This window comes from Scylla paramamosain, chromosome 20 (assembly GCF_035594125.1).
Source record: "Scylla paramamosain isolate STU-SP2022 chromosome 20, ASM3559412v1, whole genome shotgun sequence".
In the NCBI taxonomy this organism is placed as follows: domain Eukaryota; kingdom Metazoa; phylum Arthropoda; class Malacostraca; order Decapoda; family Portunidae; genus Scylla; species Scylla paramamosain.
The window spans coordinates 8,306,897-8,320,888 of NC_087170.1; the positions used below are offsets into that span (position 1 = coordinate 8,306,897).

General features: G+C 39.1%; 1 protein-coding gene across 5 annotated transcripts in view; it reads left to right on the top strand.

Moving 5' to 3' along the window:
* Window positions 1–13,992, top strand: part of LOC135110214 (serine/arginine repetitive matrix protein 2-like) — a 52,037-nt gene that overhangs the window by 21,088 nt on the left and 16,957 nt on the right. For 2 of the 5 annotated variants that reach the window (XM_064022275.1, XM_064022276.1), the window contains 3 exons: window positions 11,148–11,294; window positions 11,432–11,717; window positions 11,963–12,015. In XM_064022275.1, coding sequence (XP_063878345.1) covers window positions 11,148–11,294; window positions 11,432–11,717; window positions 11,963–12,015 — 486 coding nt within the window. Of the gene's footprint in view, window positions 1–589; window positions 2,507–8,252; window positions 8,316–11,147; window positions 11,295–11,431; window positions 11,718–11,962; window positions 12,016–13,992 lie in introns of those variants that run through there. The other 3 variants (XM_064022272.1, XM_064022274.1, XM_064022273.1) reach the window with 3 other exon arrangements.

Consider the following 13,992-nt stretch of genomic DNA (forward strand, 5'->3'; position numbering starts at 1 on the left):
TATGTTGACCACGCGTGGGTTGAGAGGAGCAGCACCAGGACGGTCAGAAGAGACTTTGATAAGCGTGTAGAAAGAAAAATAGGTCCTGGTTATTTGAGGGAAGCTTAGAAATTAAGGATTCACGCCTGACTCAACAAAGAGCTTTTGGCAGCCTGCCATTCATATACTTATTATTATTATTATTATTATTATTATTATTATTATTATTATTATTATTATTATTATTATTATTATTATTATTATCTCTCTCTCTTTCTTTCTCTCTCTCTCTCTCTCTCTCTCTCTCTCTCTCTCTCTCTCTCTCTCTCTCTCTCTCTCTCTCTCTCTCTCTCTCTCTCTCTCTCTCTCTCTCTCTCTCTCTCTCTGGCGAGTTTTGAGTCAGATAATGTAAATTATCTGACGCAAGGAATTATTTGGTGTTATTAGCTGTTGCGCTATTGTACGTCGGAAGAATATTGTCGCATTATGGTATGTTATCAGATACCTTGCGAACCAAATCCCATCAACAGTTTTAACACACACACACGCACGCACTTCGGGAATTAGGAAGAACGCATGTCACGTCTCGTGTACACGTCTTTCTGTTTTGCCCGCATAATGATAACAGAAGTGTTGTCGCCAAGACGTGGAGATTTGAAGAAACATTGAAATGGGATGAGAAACACGAAAAATAAAACGTGTGTGTGTGTGTGTGTGTGTGTGTGTGTGTGGGAAAGTGTGGAGGCACACTGGCACAGCAGGACCAGCAGTAGTGGTGGTGGCGGTGGAGGGGCAGGACAGCTGGAGCCTGGGATGGAGGTGGTGTCTGGCAATGTTTACAGTTGATAGTGAGCGAGAGGAAGAGAAGGGGACAGAGACTGATCGCCGGCACCGCGACGCAGAAACGATGTTCCTGTTCTTGGTGGAGTGACGTCACGAGGAAGTGCAGGAAGTGAACTGAGAGGAAAAACAGAAGAGAATGTGTAGTCAAGAAAAAAATTCCATACGTGGTGTGGTTCAGTGAGGGAACACGAGATGTGCCACGGCTGAGAGGAGGATATCAGGAACTGCAAGGCGATGACTAGCTGAGCTGAATCAGGAATGTTTGCTGACCGAGCATGGTGTTATTGATTGCCACCACCAGGACGAGAGGGTGGCCAGCAACACACGCACACATTCATTCATTTCCTGCGTCACGCTAGAAAGTTAAATTATGGAGGGTACTGGCTTCGCGTCCAAGATGTTTCTGTGTGGCGGCGGCAAACTGAATCTCAGTCGAAAACAAATATTGTAAGCAATACGTCAAGGACGGGGTTGAGGTTTACAGTTGTTGACATTATTAGTGGCTGAAATATTGTTATACATCCTCGATACCAAAATGGTGCTTTGGAGAGAGAAGAGCGTGAACAATCACTCCCACATCAAGTCAAGGAGGAAATGGTTCGGTTGCAGGACATACAGGCATCACTCTGATACAAGTAAAAGATCGACAAGTAGACAGCCTGAGGAAAAATGCAATTCTCAGATTGTGAAAACAATGGAGGAAAGTGTGAGACTACAGAAGGAAATCAGGAAAATAGAGAAACAAAACTGTGCCCAGCAGAGGCGCCTTCAAGAACTTGAAAGACTAGTGATGCAGCTCACACAAGGCAGGACCCCACAGGTTGTGCCAAGCATTTCAGCAAACACCTCTGTCCTTACCCCAAACACTCCCAGGCTGGTGAGAGAAAAGCAAAAGAAAGAAATGTTTCCATCCTTGGCTCACTGTGAGAAAATCTTTGATTGTAGGACTGAGGAGGAAGATGTAATTCCAAGTGATATTGTAAGCCTCATGGAAGAGTTTGATAGAAATGGTATTGAAAATGGTGTGTATGGAGTGACTCCATCTCACAGTGTGTCTGATGCACATGACACTGATCTAGGGCAGGTGTCAGGAGTGACCATGCCAAATGAGGATGTTTGCAAAAGCACCTCACTCGAAGCTGTCCATTCATCACCTCTGCCAATTTTCATCACACCAACCTACCAAGATAACACTTCTGACATTTACAGTAACAGAGATGCTAAGGAGCCTCACCAGTTTCCTCAGCTATGCTTTACAACTCCTGTCCTCCTCACCTTGGATGCCTTGAAGGAAACAAATAAAAAATTAGATGAGGTGGATGGTAATCATGTGGACCAAGACTTTGACCACAGCAGATGGAATGTTGATGTTTCCCCAGTACCCATCAGGCCATCAAAAGAATGTTCAGGTGGCAGTGTACTGAGAAAAACTAAACCATTCTCAAACCTTTTAACTTGGCTCCAACAAACCTCCAAGCCCAGTGCAACACAGCATAGAGCCTCAGAGAAGGGACGTTGGCATGCCACGTATCAGCATGGTTCATCGGTCTGTATGGATCCACCAGGGAGTCATAGCCCAGGCCAGGACAGTGTTACACAGCGTGTGCATAGATGGAGCCAGTCACTGAGGCTCCCCTTTCTTTCCCCGATGCCAGAGAGTCTGTGTAGTGACAAGGAACCAAATGTGAGTCCTGCATTTGGAATTCCTGCATTTAGGTTTTCTTATATTGTATTTGTTTTTCATTCTGTTTAGTGTTTATTTTTTATTGAGGAAGTAATTGATGTCTGTGAAATTATCTTGATTTTATTTTCCTTAGCTTAGTTTTTTTTTTTTTTTTTTTTTTTTTTTTTTTTTTTTTTTTTTTTTTGATAGTATATGTAGTGATGTATTTATTTCATAATGATTTTTATATATGAAGATCAGCAGAGCACATATAATAGGGAAAGAAAAGAAACATTCAACTGCTGCTCTCTCCCTAAAAGATATATTGAAGCATTCCAAGTTGCAGGAAGGGAAAAAAACAAAACAGGCAGAGACTTTGAGAATTTATAATTTAAAGGGACCCCTGTACTCAGACAGAAGATGCACATGTATAGAGTTTGCCATTTGGAGGATGACAACACAGAACACCTGATTTTAGAAATCTCTATTTAGCTAGAAGTAAGATGAGAAATTTCTAGTTAATATTTTAAGAGGAGGATAGTTGAGTGCATCTGGAGTTGTATGGAAGGTTATGTTTAGTAAGTTGATGAAGGTATTGAGTTCTTAGGCACTGAACAACACAGTTTCTTCTACCCCATTCAGAAATTATAGATAGGTCAGAAGTTGTGTGCTTTATAGGTTCTCAGTGTGAATTCTTTAGTTGCTGCAGACTTGGTTGTCTGGCAGATGACACAGAAATGCTGGGTAATTACCAGTATGAGTAAATTGGGAAAGAGATTTGGCTGAGATCATTTCATTATTGAAAAGAGTCATGATTGGGTGAAGCCCTGTGGGACACCATTATTATTAGGTTCAGAACAGTGGCCATCTACCATTGCAGTGATAAGAGTGGTGAGGATGGAAGCTTGAAATAATTTTTTTTTTTTTTTTTTTTTTTTTTTTTTTTTTTTTTTTTATGTAGGAAGGATACTGGCCAAGGGCAACAAAAATCTAATAAAAAAAAATGCCCACTGAAATGCCAGTCCCATAAAAGGGTCAAAGCAGTGGTCAAAAATTGGTGGATAAGTGTCTTGAAACCTCCCTCTTGAAGGAATTCAAGTCATAGGAAGGTGGAAATACAGAAGAGGGCAGGGAGTTCCAGAGTTTACCAGAGAAAGGGATGAATGATTGAGAATACTGGTTAACTCTTGTGTTAGAGAGGTGGACAGAATAGGGGTGAGAGAAAGAAGAAAGTCTTGTGCAGCGAGGCCGCGGAAGGAGGGGAGGCATGCAGTTAGCAAGATCAGAAGAGCAGTTGGCATGAAAATAGCGGTAGAAGACAGCTAGAGATGCAACATTGTGGCGGTGAGAGAGAGGCTGAAGACAGTCAGTTAGAGGAGAGGAGTTGATGAGACGAAAAGCTTTTGATTCCACCCTGTCTAGAAGAGCAGTATGAGTGGAACCCCCCCAGGACATGTGAAGCATACTCCATACATGGACGGATAAGGCCCTTGTACAGAGTTAGCAGCTGGGGGGGTGAGAAAAACTGGCGGAGACGTCTCAGAACACCTAACTTCATAGAAGCTGTTTTAGCTAGAGATGAGATGTGAAGTTTCCAGTTCAGATTATAAGTAAAGGACAGACCGAGGATGTTCAGTGTAGAAGAGGGGAACAGTTGAGTGTCATTGAAGAAGAGGGGATAGTTGTCTGGAAGATTGTGTCGAGTTGATAGATGGAGGAATTGAGTTTTTGAGGCATTGAACAATACCAAGTTTGCTCTGCCCCAATCAGAAATTTTAGAAAGATCAGAAGTCAGGCGTTCTGTGGCTTCCCTGCATGATATGTTTACCTCCTGAAGGGTTGGACGTCTATGAAAAGACGTGGAAAAGTGCAGGGTGGTATCATCAGCATAGGAGTGGATAGGACAAGAAGTTTGGTTTAGAAGATCATTAATGAATAATAAGAAGAGAGTGGGTGACAGGACAGAACCCTGAGGAACACCACTGTTAATAGATTTAGGAGAAGAACAGTGACCGTCTACCACAGCAGCAATAGAACGGTCAGAAAGGAAACTTGAGATGAAGTTACAGAGAGAAGGATAGAAACCGTAGGAGGGTAGTTTTGAAATCAAAGCTTTGTGCCAGACTCTATCAAAGGCTTTTGATATGTCCAAGGCAACAGCAAAAGTTTCACCAAAGTCTCTAAAAGAGGATGACCAAGACTCAGTAAGGAAAGCCAGATCACCAGTAGAGTGGCCTTGACGGAACCCATACTGGCGATCAGATAGAAGGTTGTGAAGTGATAGATGTTTAAGAATCTTCCTGTTGAGGATAGATTCAAAAACTTTAGATAAGCAGGAAATTAAAGCAATAGGACGTTAGTTTGAGGGATTAGAGCGGTCACCCTTTTTAGGAACAGGTTGAATGTAGGCAAACATCCAGCAAGAAGGAAAGGTAGATGTTGACAGACAGAGCTGAAAGAGTTTGACTAGGCAAGGTGCAAGCACGGAGGCACAGTTTCAGAGAACAATAGGAGGGACCCCATCAGGTCCATAAGCCTTCTGAGGGTTTAGACCAGTGAGGGCATGGAAAACATCATTACGAAGAATTTTAATACGTGGCATGAAGTAGTCAGAGGGTGGAGGAGAGGGAGGAACAAGCCCAGAATCGTCCAAGGTAGAGTTTTTAGCAAAGGTTTGAGCAAAGAGTTCAGCTTTAGAAATAGATGTGATAGCAGTGGTGCCATCTGGTTGAAGTAGAGAAGGGAAAGAAGAAGAAGCAAAGTTATTGGAGATATTTTTGGCTAGATGCCAGAAATCACGAGGGGAGTTAGATCTTGAAAGGTTTTGACATTTTCTGTTAATGAAGGAGTTTTTGGCTAGTTGGAGAACAGACTTGGCATGGTTCCGGGCAGAAATATAAAGTGCATGAGATTCTGGTGATGGAAGGCTTAAGTACCTTTTGTGGGCCACCTCTCTATCATGTATAGCACGAGAACAAGCTGTGTTAAACCAAGGTTTAGAAGGTTTAGGACGAGAAAAAGAGTGAGGAATGTACGCCTCCATGCCAGACACTATCATCTCTGTTATGCGCTCAGCACACAAAGACGGGTCTCTGACACGGAAGCAGTAGTCATTCCAAGGAAAATCAGCAAAATACCTCCTCAGGTCCCCCCAACTAGCAGAGGCAAAACGCCAGAGGCACCTTCGCTTAGGGGGATCCTGAGGAGGGATTGGAGTGATAGGACAAGATAAAGATACGAGATTGTGATCGGAGGAGCCCAACGGAGAAGAAAGGGTGACAGCATAAGCAGAAGGATTAGAGGTCAGGAAAAGGTCAAGAATGTTGGGCGTATCTCCAAGACAGTCAGGAATACGAGTAGGGTGTTGCACCAATTGCTCTAGGTCATGGAGGATAGCAAAGTTGTTGGCTAGTTCACCAGGATGGTCAGTGAAGGGAGAGGAAAGCCAAAGCTGGTGGTGAACATTGAAGTCTCCAAGAATGGAGATCTCTGCAAAAGGGAAGAGGGTCAGAATGTGCTCCACTTTGGAAGTTAAGTAGTCAAAGAATTTCTTATAGTCAGAGGAGTTAGGAGAGAGGTATACAGCACAGATAAATTTAGTATGAGAATGACTCTGTAGTCGTAGCCAGATGGTGGAAAACTCGGAAGATTCAAGAGCGTGGGCACGAGAGCAAGTTAAGTCATTGCGCACATAAACGCAGCATCCAGCTTTGGATCGAAAATAAGGATAAAGTAGGAGGGAACAGAAAAGGGGCTACTGTCAGTTGCCTCAGACACCTGGAGAGAGATGGATGGAAGCAGTATGAGGAAAGCTTTGAGGTTAAAGATTTGTGTTAAAACTATCAAAAGTGTTTAATATATCCAAGGCAACAGTAAAAGTTTCATTAAAACCCTTATGAGAGGATGAGCAAGATTTAACAAGGAAAAGTAGATGATTTCCACTTGACTGTCACTTCGAGATTGATACTGTCAATCAGAAAGAGGATTGTGAGGCAACATATATTAAATAATTCTATTTAGGATAGACTCAAAAACTCTAGGAAGATGAGAAATCAAAGCTATAGGTTTTTAGCTTGAAATATCGGAGCAGTTTCCCTTCTTAGGGAAAAGTCAAACATGGCAAGATTATAGCAAGAAGCAAAAGGGAATGTTGATAGAGATGGAATGGTAATGTTTGACCAGTCAGGACACAAGCATGGAGGTACAATTATTTAGGACAATGGGAGGGACTATATCACAATCATAAGCCTTACAAGGATCAATGCCAGAGAAGATTTAGAAGACATTACAAAGAATGACTTCCCAGTATGTAGTGTGTGGCATTCTGGTGCAATAGAAATAGTTGTACATACTCTTGAGGTAGATATTTGAACAAAAAGTTAAGATTATGAACATATTTACGAGGCATCACATGGGCATGTCCCTGAAAGGTCAGTAGCTTTAGGGTGTTTGTGTGTCACCTTACTGAGACACATCAGCACAATAGATGCCAGTATTGGTTGTAAGGAATGTTATTTAACCAGATCTAAATTGTGACTGGTTTTAGTCATTGCATACTTAGTGAACAGGGAATTGGGTCTCTTTCTTGTCTATTTCATTGTTGTTGTTGTTGTTGTTATATTATTATTATTATTATTATTATTATTATTATTATTATTATTATTACTACTATTATCATTGTTGTTGTTGGTGTTGTTGTTGTTATTGTTGTTGTTATTGTTGTTATAGGCTTGAAATTCCTAATCATAAATTTATTTTGCACCAGCCTGTAAGCATTTACAAATTGAAATAGGGGATTTACTTAGCAAGAGGAAAGAAGCAAAACAAGGAAAATATAAGTTTCTTTATATTTTTTCCATTGAGCCATTTGTTTATATTGTACAATAACAGTTACATATAGTGTGTTATGCCTTAGGATAATCTTCAAACATTTTTTTTTTTTTTTTTAAGTTATGGAAGCACTGAAAAATACAAGCATTATATTGTTGGTAGATCTTTGCCTTGACATGCAGACATGGTGAAGCAAGCCATCCTGCAGCCAGTGCTGCAATGTCATTGCTCGGTGTCTGACACAACTGGAATTGGTGTTATTATTCAGGGTAGCTCTGCCTTCAGCATTCTTTCAGCAGCCTTTCATTCTTGGGAGCTTGTATGATATCCTTACTGGCATTTATGTATTCTTAGTGGAGTGCAGACAAATAATGGCCTTGTGCTTTATTTTTTTGTTTATTTATTTATTTATTTATTTATTTTATTTTATTTTATTTTATATATATATATATATATATATATATATATACTCGTATATATATATATATATATATATATATATATATATATATATATATATATATATATATATATATATATATATATATATATATATATATATATATATATATATATAATTGCAGTATTCATTTTGCAGGTAGTGATGTATGTAGTGGTTACATTTAGAATTAGGTGCATAGGTGAATGCAGCTGTGGCTTGGGTGTCTAGTGAAGGCTGAAGCAGAGGGATGGCTCCTTTATTGCTGAATATGATTGCACTAATATTTGTTTTTATGCTGATGTAAAAAGTTTATTTTGCTATTTTAACTTTTGTTAAATATTATAGTATTGTTTGCCTAACCCCTTCTTTTGTATGTGTGTGGAATACCATTAACTAATTTTTGTGTGTGAAGTATTTGCATTTTTATGTACTTGTGTGTCTGAGGACAGCTCTTGTGTGGTGGATCAGCATCTAACAGCCATTAACTTTTTGCAGGCATCAGATGAAGATTTCTTTACTGAGTTGACGTTCAGTCTAGCTGAGAAGGCAAATGGAGAGGTAGTACTTGGTTGCATGTGTAACCTAGGCAGGGAAACACTTCCCTTTCTTATGTTAAGTTTTTTTTTTTTTTTTTTTTTTTTTTTTTTTTTTTTTTTTTTTTTTTTTTTTTTCCCTCCTCTCTCCATTCAGAATGCAGGGTAAGTTACGGTTGTTATGGAAGGCCCTTTCAGTTCTTTTTATTAAGTTAAGCTTCAATTGCACATCAACACACTTTATCTTTCTCCATTTAATTGCATGCTTGTGTAAGCTTTCTACTCCCTCACTTCTTGTGTTGCTGTGATTATTATTTCCCTCACAGTTATCGTAGAAGCACCATGGGTATTGCAAATCATAATGCATTGCCAAGAAGTGGCTTTCTGAACTAAGGGGGGAACAGAATCTGAACACTGTATTTGCTTATTGAAATGTTGTTATTCCTCATGTATTTTCTTTGTTGAGTCTTTCCTTTGGTTAAGTAGCTAGAAAGTAGAATTTTTATCTTCTGAATCCAATTGCTTTACCAGATTTGTTCCAGCATAGTTGTGATTAAAAGTAGAATATCAGTTTCAGTAATTACAAGCATGTTTGAAGCAAGTTTTTTTTTTTTTTTTTTTTTTTTTTCCCCCAAAGATAAAATGCTTCTCTGCTATTTATGTGTCAGTCCTAATTTTTTTGTCATCAAACTTACAGTGATAGCTGTGATATATTGTTAGTGCTGCAGGTACATCACCAATTGACCACCACCAGCTGATGATTTGCCACCTGTAGGGAACTTTAAACATCTTGAAAATCTAGTGCAAGTAAGCTTTGTTTCTGAAAGTTCATGCGATTCACTTGTGAACTGAATCATCAGACAGGTCAACTCTTACTTGTGGTGGCACTAGCAGAGTTTGTGTGTGTGACTTCAGTGCACTACAAGAGGCCGTCACCTTCCCTTGATTTTCAGTAAATTCACAGTCAAACAAAATTGATGAAATAGAGGTGATTGTTTATGTAGATACTCACAAGAGCCTACAATGTTTAATACAAGTAGGTACAGGTGTCACAGACCAGTAGCCAGAACAATACCAGTGCATGTAGAGCCAGTGTCCTTCCCAAAAATGTAACACAAGGGCATTTCCAATCTAGATGTAACATGGTATGATGACACCTTTGTTTATGTTACTGATTTGTGGTTGTTTCTGATCCATGACATTGGACCAAAGATCTGTTAATGAATTTTTATTATATAACAACTTTTCCAACAAAATTACAGTGGAACTTTGGTTAGTGAACACCTCCCTTTTTGAACAAACCAGTTTTGAACTCCTAATTGCTTCTGTTGCCTTATCATAATTCAGTTCTTGAAGAAAGTTACTTGATTTCAAATACTGAAAGACAGTAAAAGCTGCCATTTATTACTTATTTATAGTTTCTATGAATATTTTCTTTGTTTTTATGTATTTGTAGGAAAGACAGTGGGTAAGACAGTAATTCAGTTTCTTAAATAAGGTAAATATGATCCCATTGAAGAACCTCAACGTAAATAAACAGTTTTCAGCTGAGCCAGGAGTAATCCCGAGTCTCTCAATGACCCCACTGTGCTATCACTATTGCACAACTGCATTTTTGCAGTAGCTTTTCCAAGCAGCAGAGTGTTTAAGTGTTATGATCATATTCATTTTGCTTGTGAGTGGGTTGCTCCTTTCTGTGTCACTGTAAGGTTTCTCTCACTAGATCAGTGACAAAGAGAATACCCACATGGTCTAAACAATATCTTCTGATGAGTTCTGTGTCACTAAGTTCATTCATCATGTCATTTCTGGATAAATAATTTATGAGCTGGAGATGTTATAAGTGGCCATCTTGGCAGTGGGAGTGTCTGTCATAAGCTGCTAAGACAGGGTAGACAGGTATCCAGGAGCAGATTAATCCATTTTACATTGATTCCTATGGGGAAAATAGTTTCAGGATTTTTAACAGCATTCAGGAAGGAATTGAATTCAAGAACTGGGGTTCCACTGTACTTATTTGGCAAGACTGAAACCATAAAGGGCAGTAAATTGGTGGTGTACCTTTATATGATGAGCTTGTAACTTTAAATTTTCCAGCATATTTCTAATGTTAAGTTTTTTTAATTGTTCTCATTATATTTCATGCTAGCATAGTAGCAATATATGCATATAAGGACTGGTCAGATGGGTACATTGGGTAGCTTTGTCAAATTAATCTTGTATTCATTTTATTTGTTTGCTCATCCTGTGTTACTCTGTGTCAGTTAGCTGTCATCTGTTGTAAGTCATTTTCATTTCTTGCAATACTTTGTTGCCTGTACATCAGAGTAACACCAAACCTTCACATCACATTGCTAGAAATATGTTAATGGCAGTAAAGGCCTCAGTAAGAGTAAGTACCATCTGTAGCACCTAAATATATCACTTTTTTTTTTTTTTAGATTCATTAAATTCAATGTGGTGTAGTACCTTCATGTAGCAATACACATATAAACCCCTTATTGAAATAACAGTGTCTATTCTCAACTAGCCCTTCACTAGGATATTTGCATTGCATTTTTCCTTTCCAATTAATTTCACTAAAGATATTGAGAGAGAGAGATCATATTTTTTACATCCATCAACCATCTTTTATTCTGATTCTCTCTCTCTCTCTCTCTCTCTCTCTCTCTCTCTCTCTCTCTCTCTCTCTCTCTCTCTCTCTCTCTCTCTCTCTCTCTCTCTCTCTCTCTCTCTCTCTCTCTCTCTCTCTCTCTCTCTCTCTCTCTCTCATTCGCACATTTTTCATTTTTCCCTCTTCCTATGCCTTTTCCAGGCTAGAGGTCCTAGTCCTCACACAATCTTCTCTTACCCACAGACATCAGATGAGGAGGAGCTGGTGGTGGATGAGGCAGTGTCACATTCAGTGGCTGTGGGACGGCGGCAGCACCAAAGACGACAGCGGCAACGCAATGAGTCCGTGTGTTCCTTTGCTGGCCCCTGTGTGGCTCCAGACCTGCTGCTGGTATGTAGACAAAGGGATCATGGCACTGCTTCGTTTGTCATGAATTCTACATATTTAATTCCTTTTAACTAGCCTTTTAGCTCTGAAAGTAACTGTAGTTGATGCTATATGTTCATGTAATGCTTTCTCCACATTAGGCTCCAGATAGCGGTGGGACTTGCATCAGCCAGGTAAGGGAAGAGGACATCATGACAGAGATTGCTGGGGAACTTGATTGTTCCCTGCTGATTGAAGAACCACAGGGACCACCACAAGTTAAGCAAGAGAAAGCATTGAAAAAGGATACAGAGGAGAGAAGGCAAATGAAAGGAGGGAAAGGCAAGAGAGGACCATCAACAACTGCAAAACAAGAAATGGAATGGGATTTGGGTTCCTCAGATGTGAAAAGGGAACCTTTTGAAGTGTTTAAGGAATCTATACAAGGTAATTGCTTGCTGTTTCATGGGAAGAAGTGAAATTATGAACCTTTTTTATTCCTTTTCTGTTTAAGGTACTGGAAAAAAAATTGCAAGGTTTTAACCTGTTTATAAGGAAATTGATAATTTCAGTACTGTTTTATGTGAACTTAAAAGCAATGAAAAGGGGAAAATTTGGGAAAGCTTATTGCTGAACTAGATTTATGCTTTAGAATTTCAGATGTAGTGACTGATGTTTTATTTCCTTAAAAGGTGTTGAAGACGTCGAGTCTGACAAAGTTGAAAGTCAAGCCAGTGATAAAGAGGTGAGTGACAGTTTCAATTGGAGATGTAGGTATGCTGCCTTAAAGTAACCCACAGAGCTAAGAGTAAAGAACAAGTAAGAGAAGAGGCATTTGACTGTTGTAGCACAGTCATATTTTATTAGAATTACAGGAAATTTAGTCATTGCAGATAGTTGATATGTTATGGGTTTAAGCTTCCTAGTACAACAGAGTGGGATGGGACAGATGTGGACTTCTTTACACGCCAGGCATTAATGAATTCTGCAGAGCTCTCTTGTTGAAGCATCTCCAAGTTTTTTTCACTCTGTCTTGTAATTTCTTCTTATAAAGTTTTGTGTTATTGCTGTAAAAGAATACTCATGGTGATACTTAAGCATTGGAGAAAAGACATGCCTGTGGTGCAAGCTTTGTGCAGATGTAGGCTGAGATGCTGCAGGTATGATGTGGGTGTGGGCATGTGAAGAGTAGACCTGCCAGGACCTCATGTGAGCAGAACAGATGATGCAAGTAATTAAATTTTATATAGAAGTTTTGGTGACTAGGAAAGGATGTGACAGGATGGATTGTGGAAGTACAAATAAAAAAATTATTTATAGAGGTCTAAAATATGGAAATCACCAAAATCCAATTTTTGGTTACAGACATCTTTGCTTATTCACATTGTAATATTGATACATTACAGGATTGGGCAGTAATATTGTGAACTGCATTACTTTTAACATAATCAGAATATTCAGTGATGCATTTTCAACAGAACGTACTCTTTATTTATTTTTTTTTTTTATTATATATATATATATATATATATATATATATATATATATATATATATATATATATATATATATATATATATATATATATATATATATATATATATATATACAACTTTGCCTCTTCTTCTTTCCCTCCTTTATTTCAACCAGATGGCACCATTGCTATCACATCTATTTCTAAAGCTGAACTCTTCGCTCAAACCTTTGCTAAAAACTCTACCTTGGACGATTCTGGGCTTCTTCCCTCCCTCTCCTCCACCCTCTGACTACTTCATGCTACCTATTAAAATTCTTCACAATGATGTTTTCCATGCCCTTGCTGGCCTAAATCCTCGGAAGGCTTATGGACCTGATGGGGTCCCTTCTATTGTTCTTCGAAACTGTGCCTCCGTGCTTGCACCTTGCCTAGTCAAAACTCTTTCAGCTCTGTCTTTCAACATCTACCTTTCCTTCTTGCTGGAAGTTTGCCTACATTCAGCCTGTTCCTAAAAAGGGTGACCATTCTAATCCCTCAAACTACTGTCCTATTGCTTTAATTTCCTGCCTATCTAAAGTTTTTTAATCTAACCTCAACAGGAAGATTCTTAAACATCTATCACTTTACAACCTTCTATCTGATCGCCAGTATGGGTTCTGTCAAGGCCGCTCTACTGGTGATCTTCTGGCTTTCCTTACTGAGTCTTGGTCATCCTCTTTTAGAGATTTTGGTGAAACTTTTGCTGTTGCCTTGGACATATCAAAAGCTTTTGATAGAGTCTGGCACAAAACTTTGATTTCCAAACTACCCTCCTACGGCTTCTATCCTTCTCTCTGTAACTTCATCTCAAGTTTCCTTTCTGACCATTCTATTGCTGCTGTGGTAGACAGTCACTGTTCTTCTCCTAAATCTATTAACAGTGGCATTCCTCAGGGTTCTGTCCTGTCACCCACTCTCTTCTTATTATTCATTAATGATCTTCTAAACCCATAAGGTAAACATTCTTGTCCTATCCACTCCTACGCTGATGATACCACCCTGCACTTTTACACGTCTTTTCATAGACATCCAACCCTTCAGGAGGTAAACATTTCACACAGGGAAGCCACAGAATGCTTGACTTCTGATCTTTCTAAAATTTCTGATTAGGGCAGAGCAAACTTGGTATTATTCAGTGCCTCAAAAACTCAGTTCCTCCATCTATCAACTCGACAACCTTTCAAACAACTATCCTCTCTTCTTCAG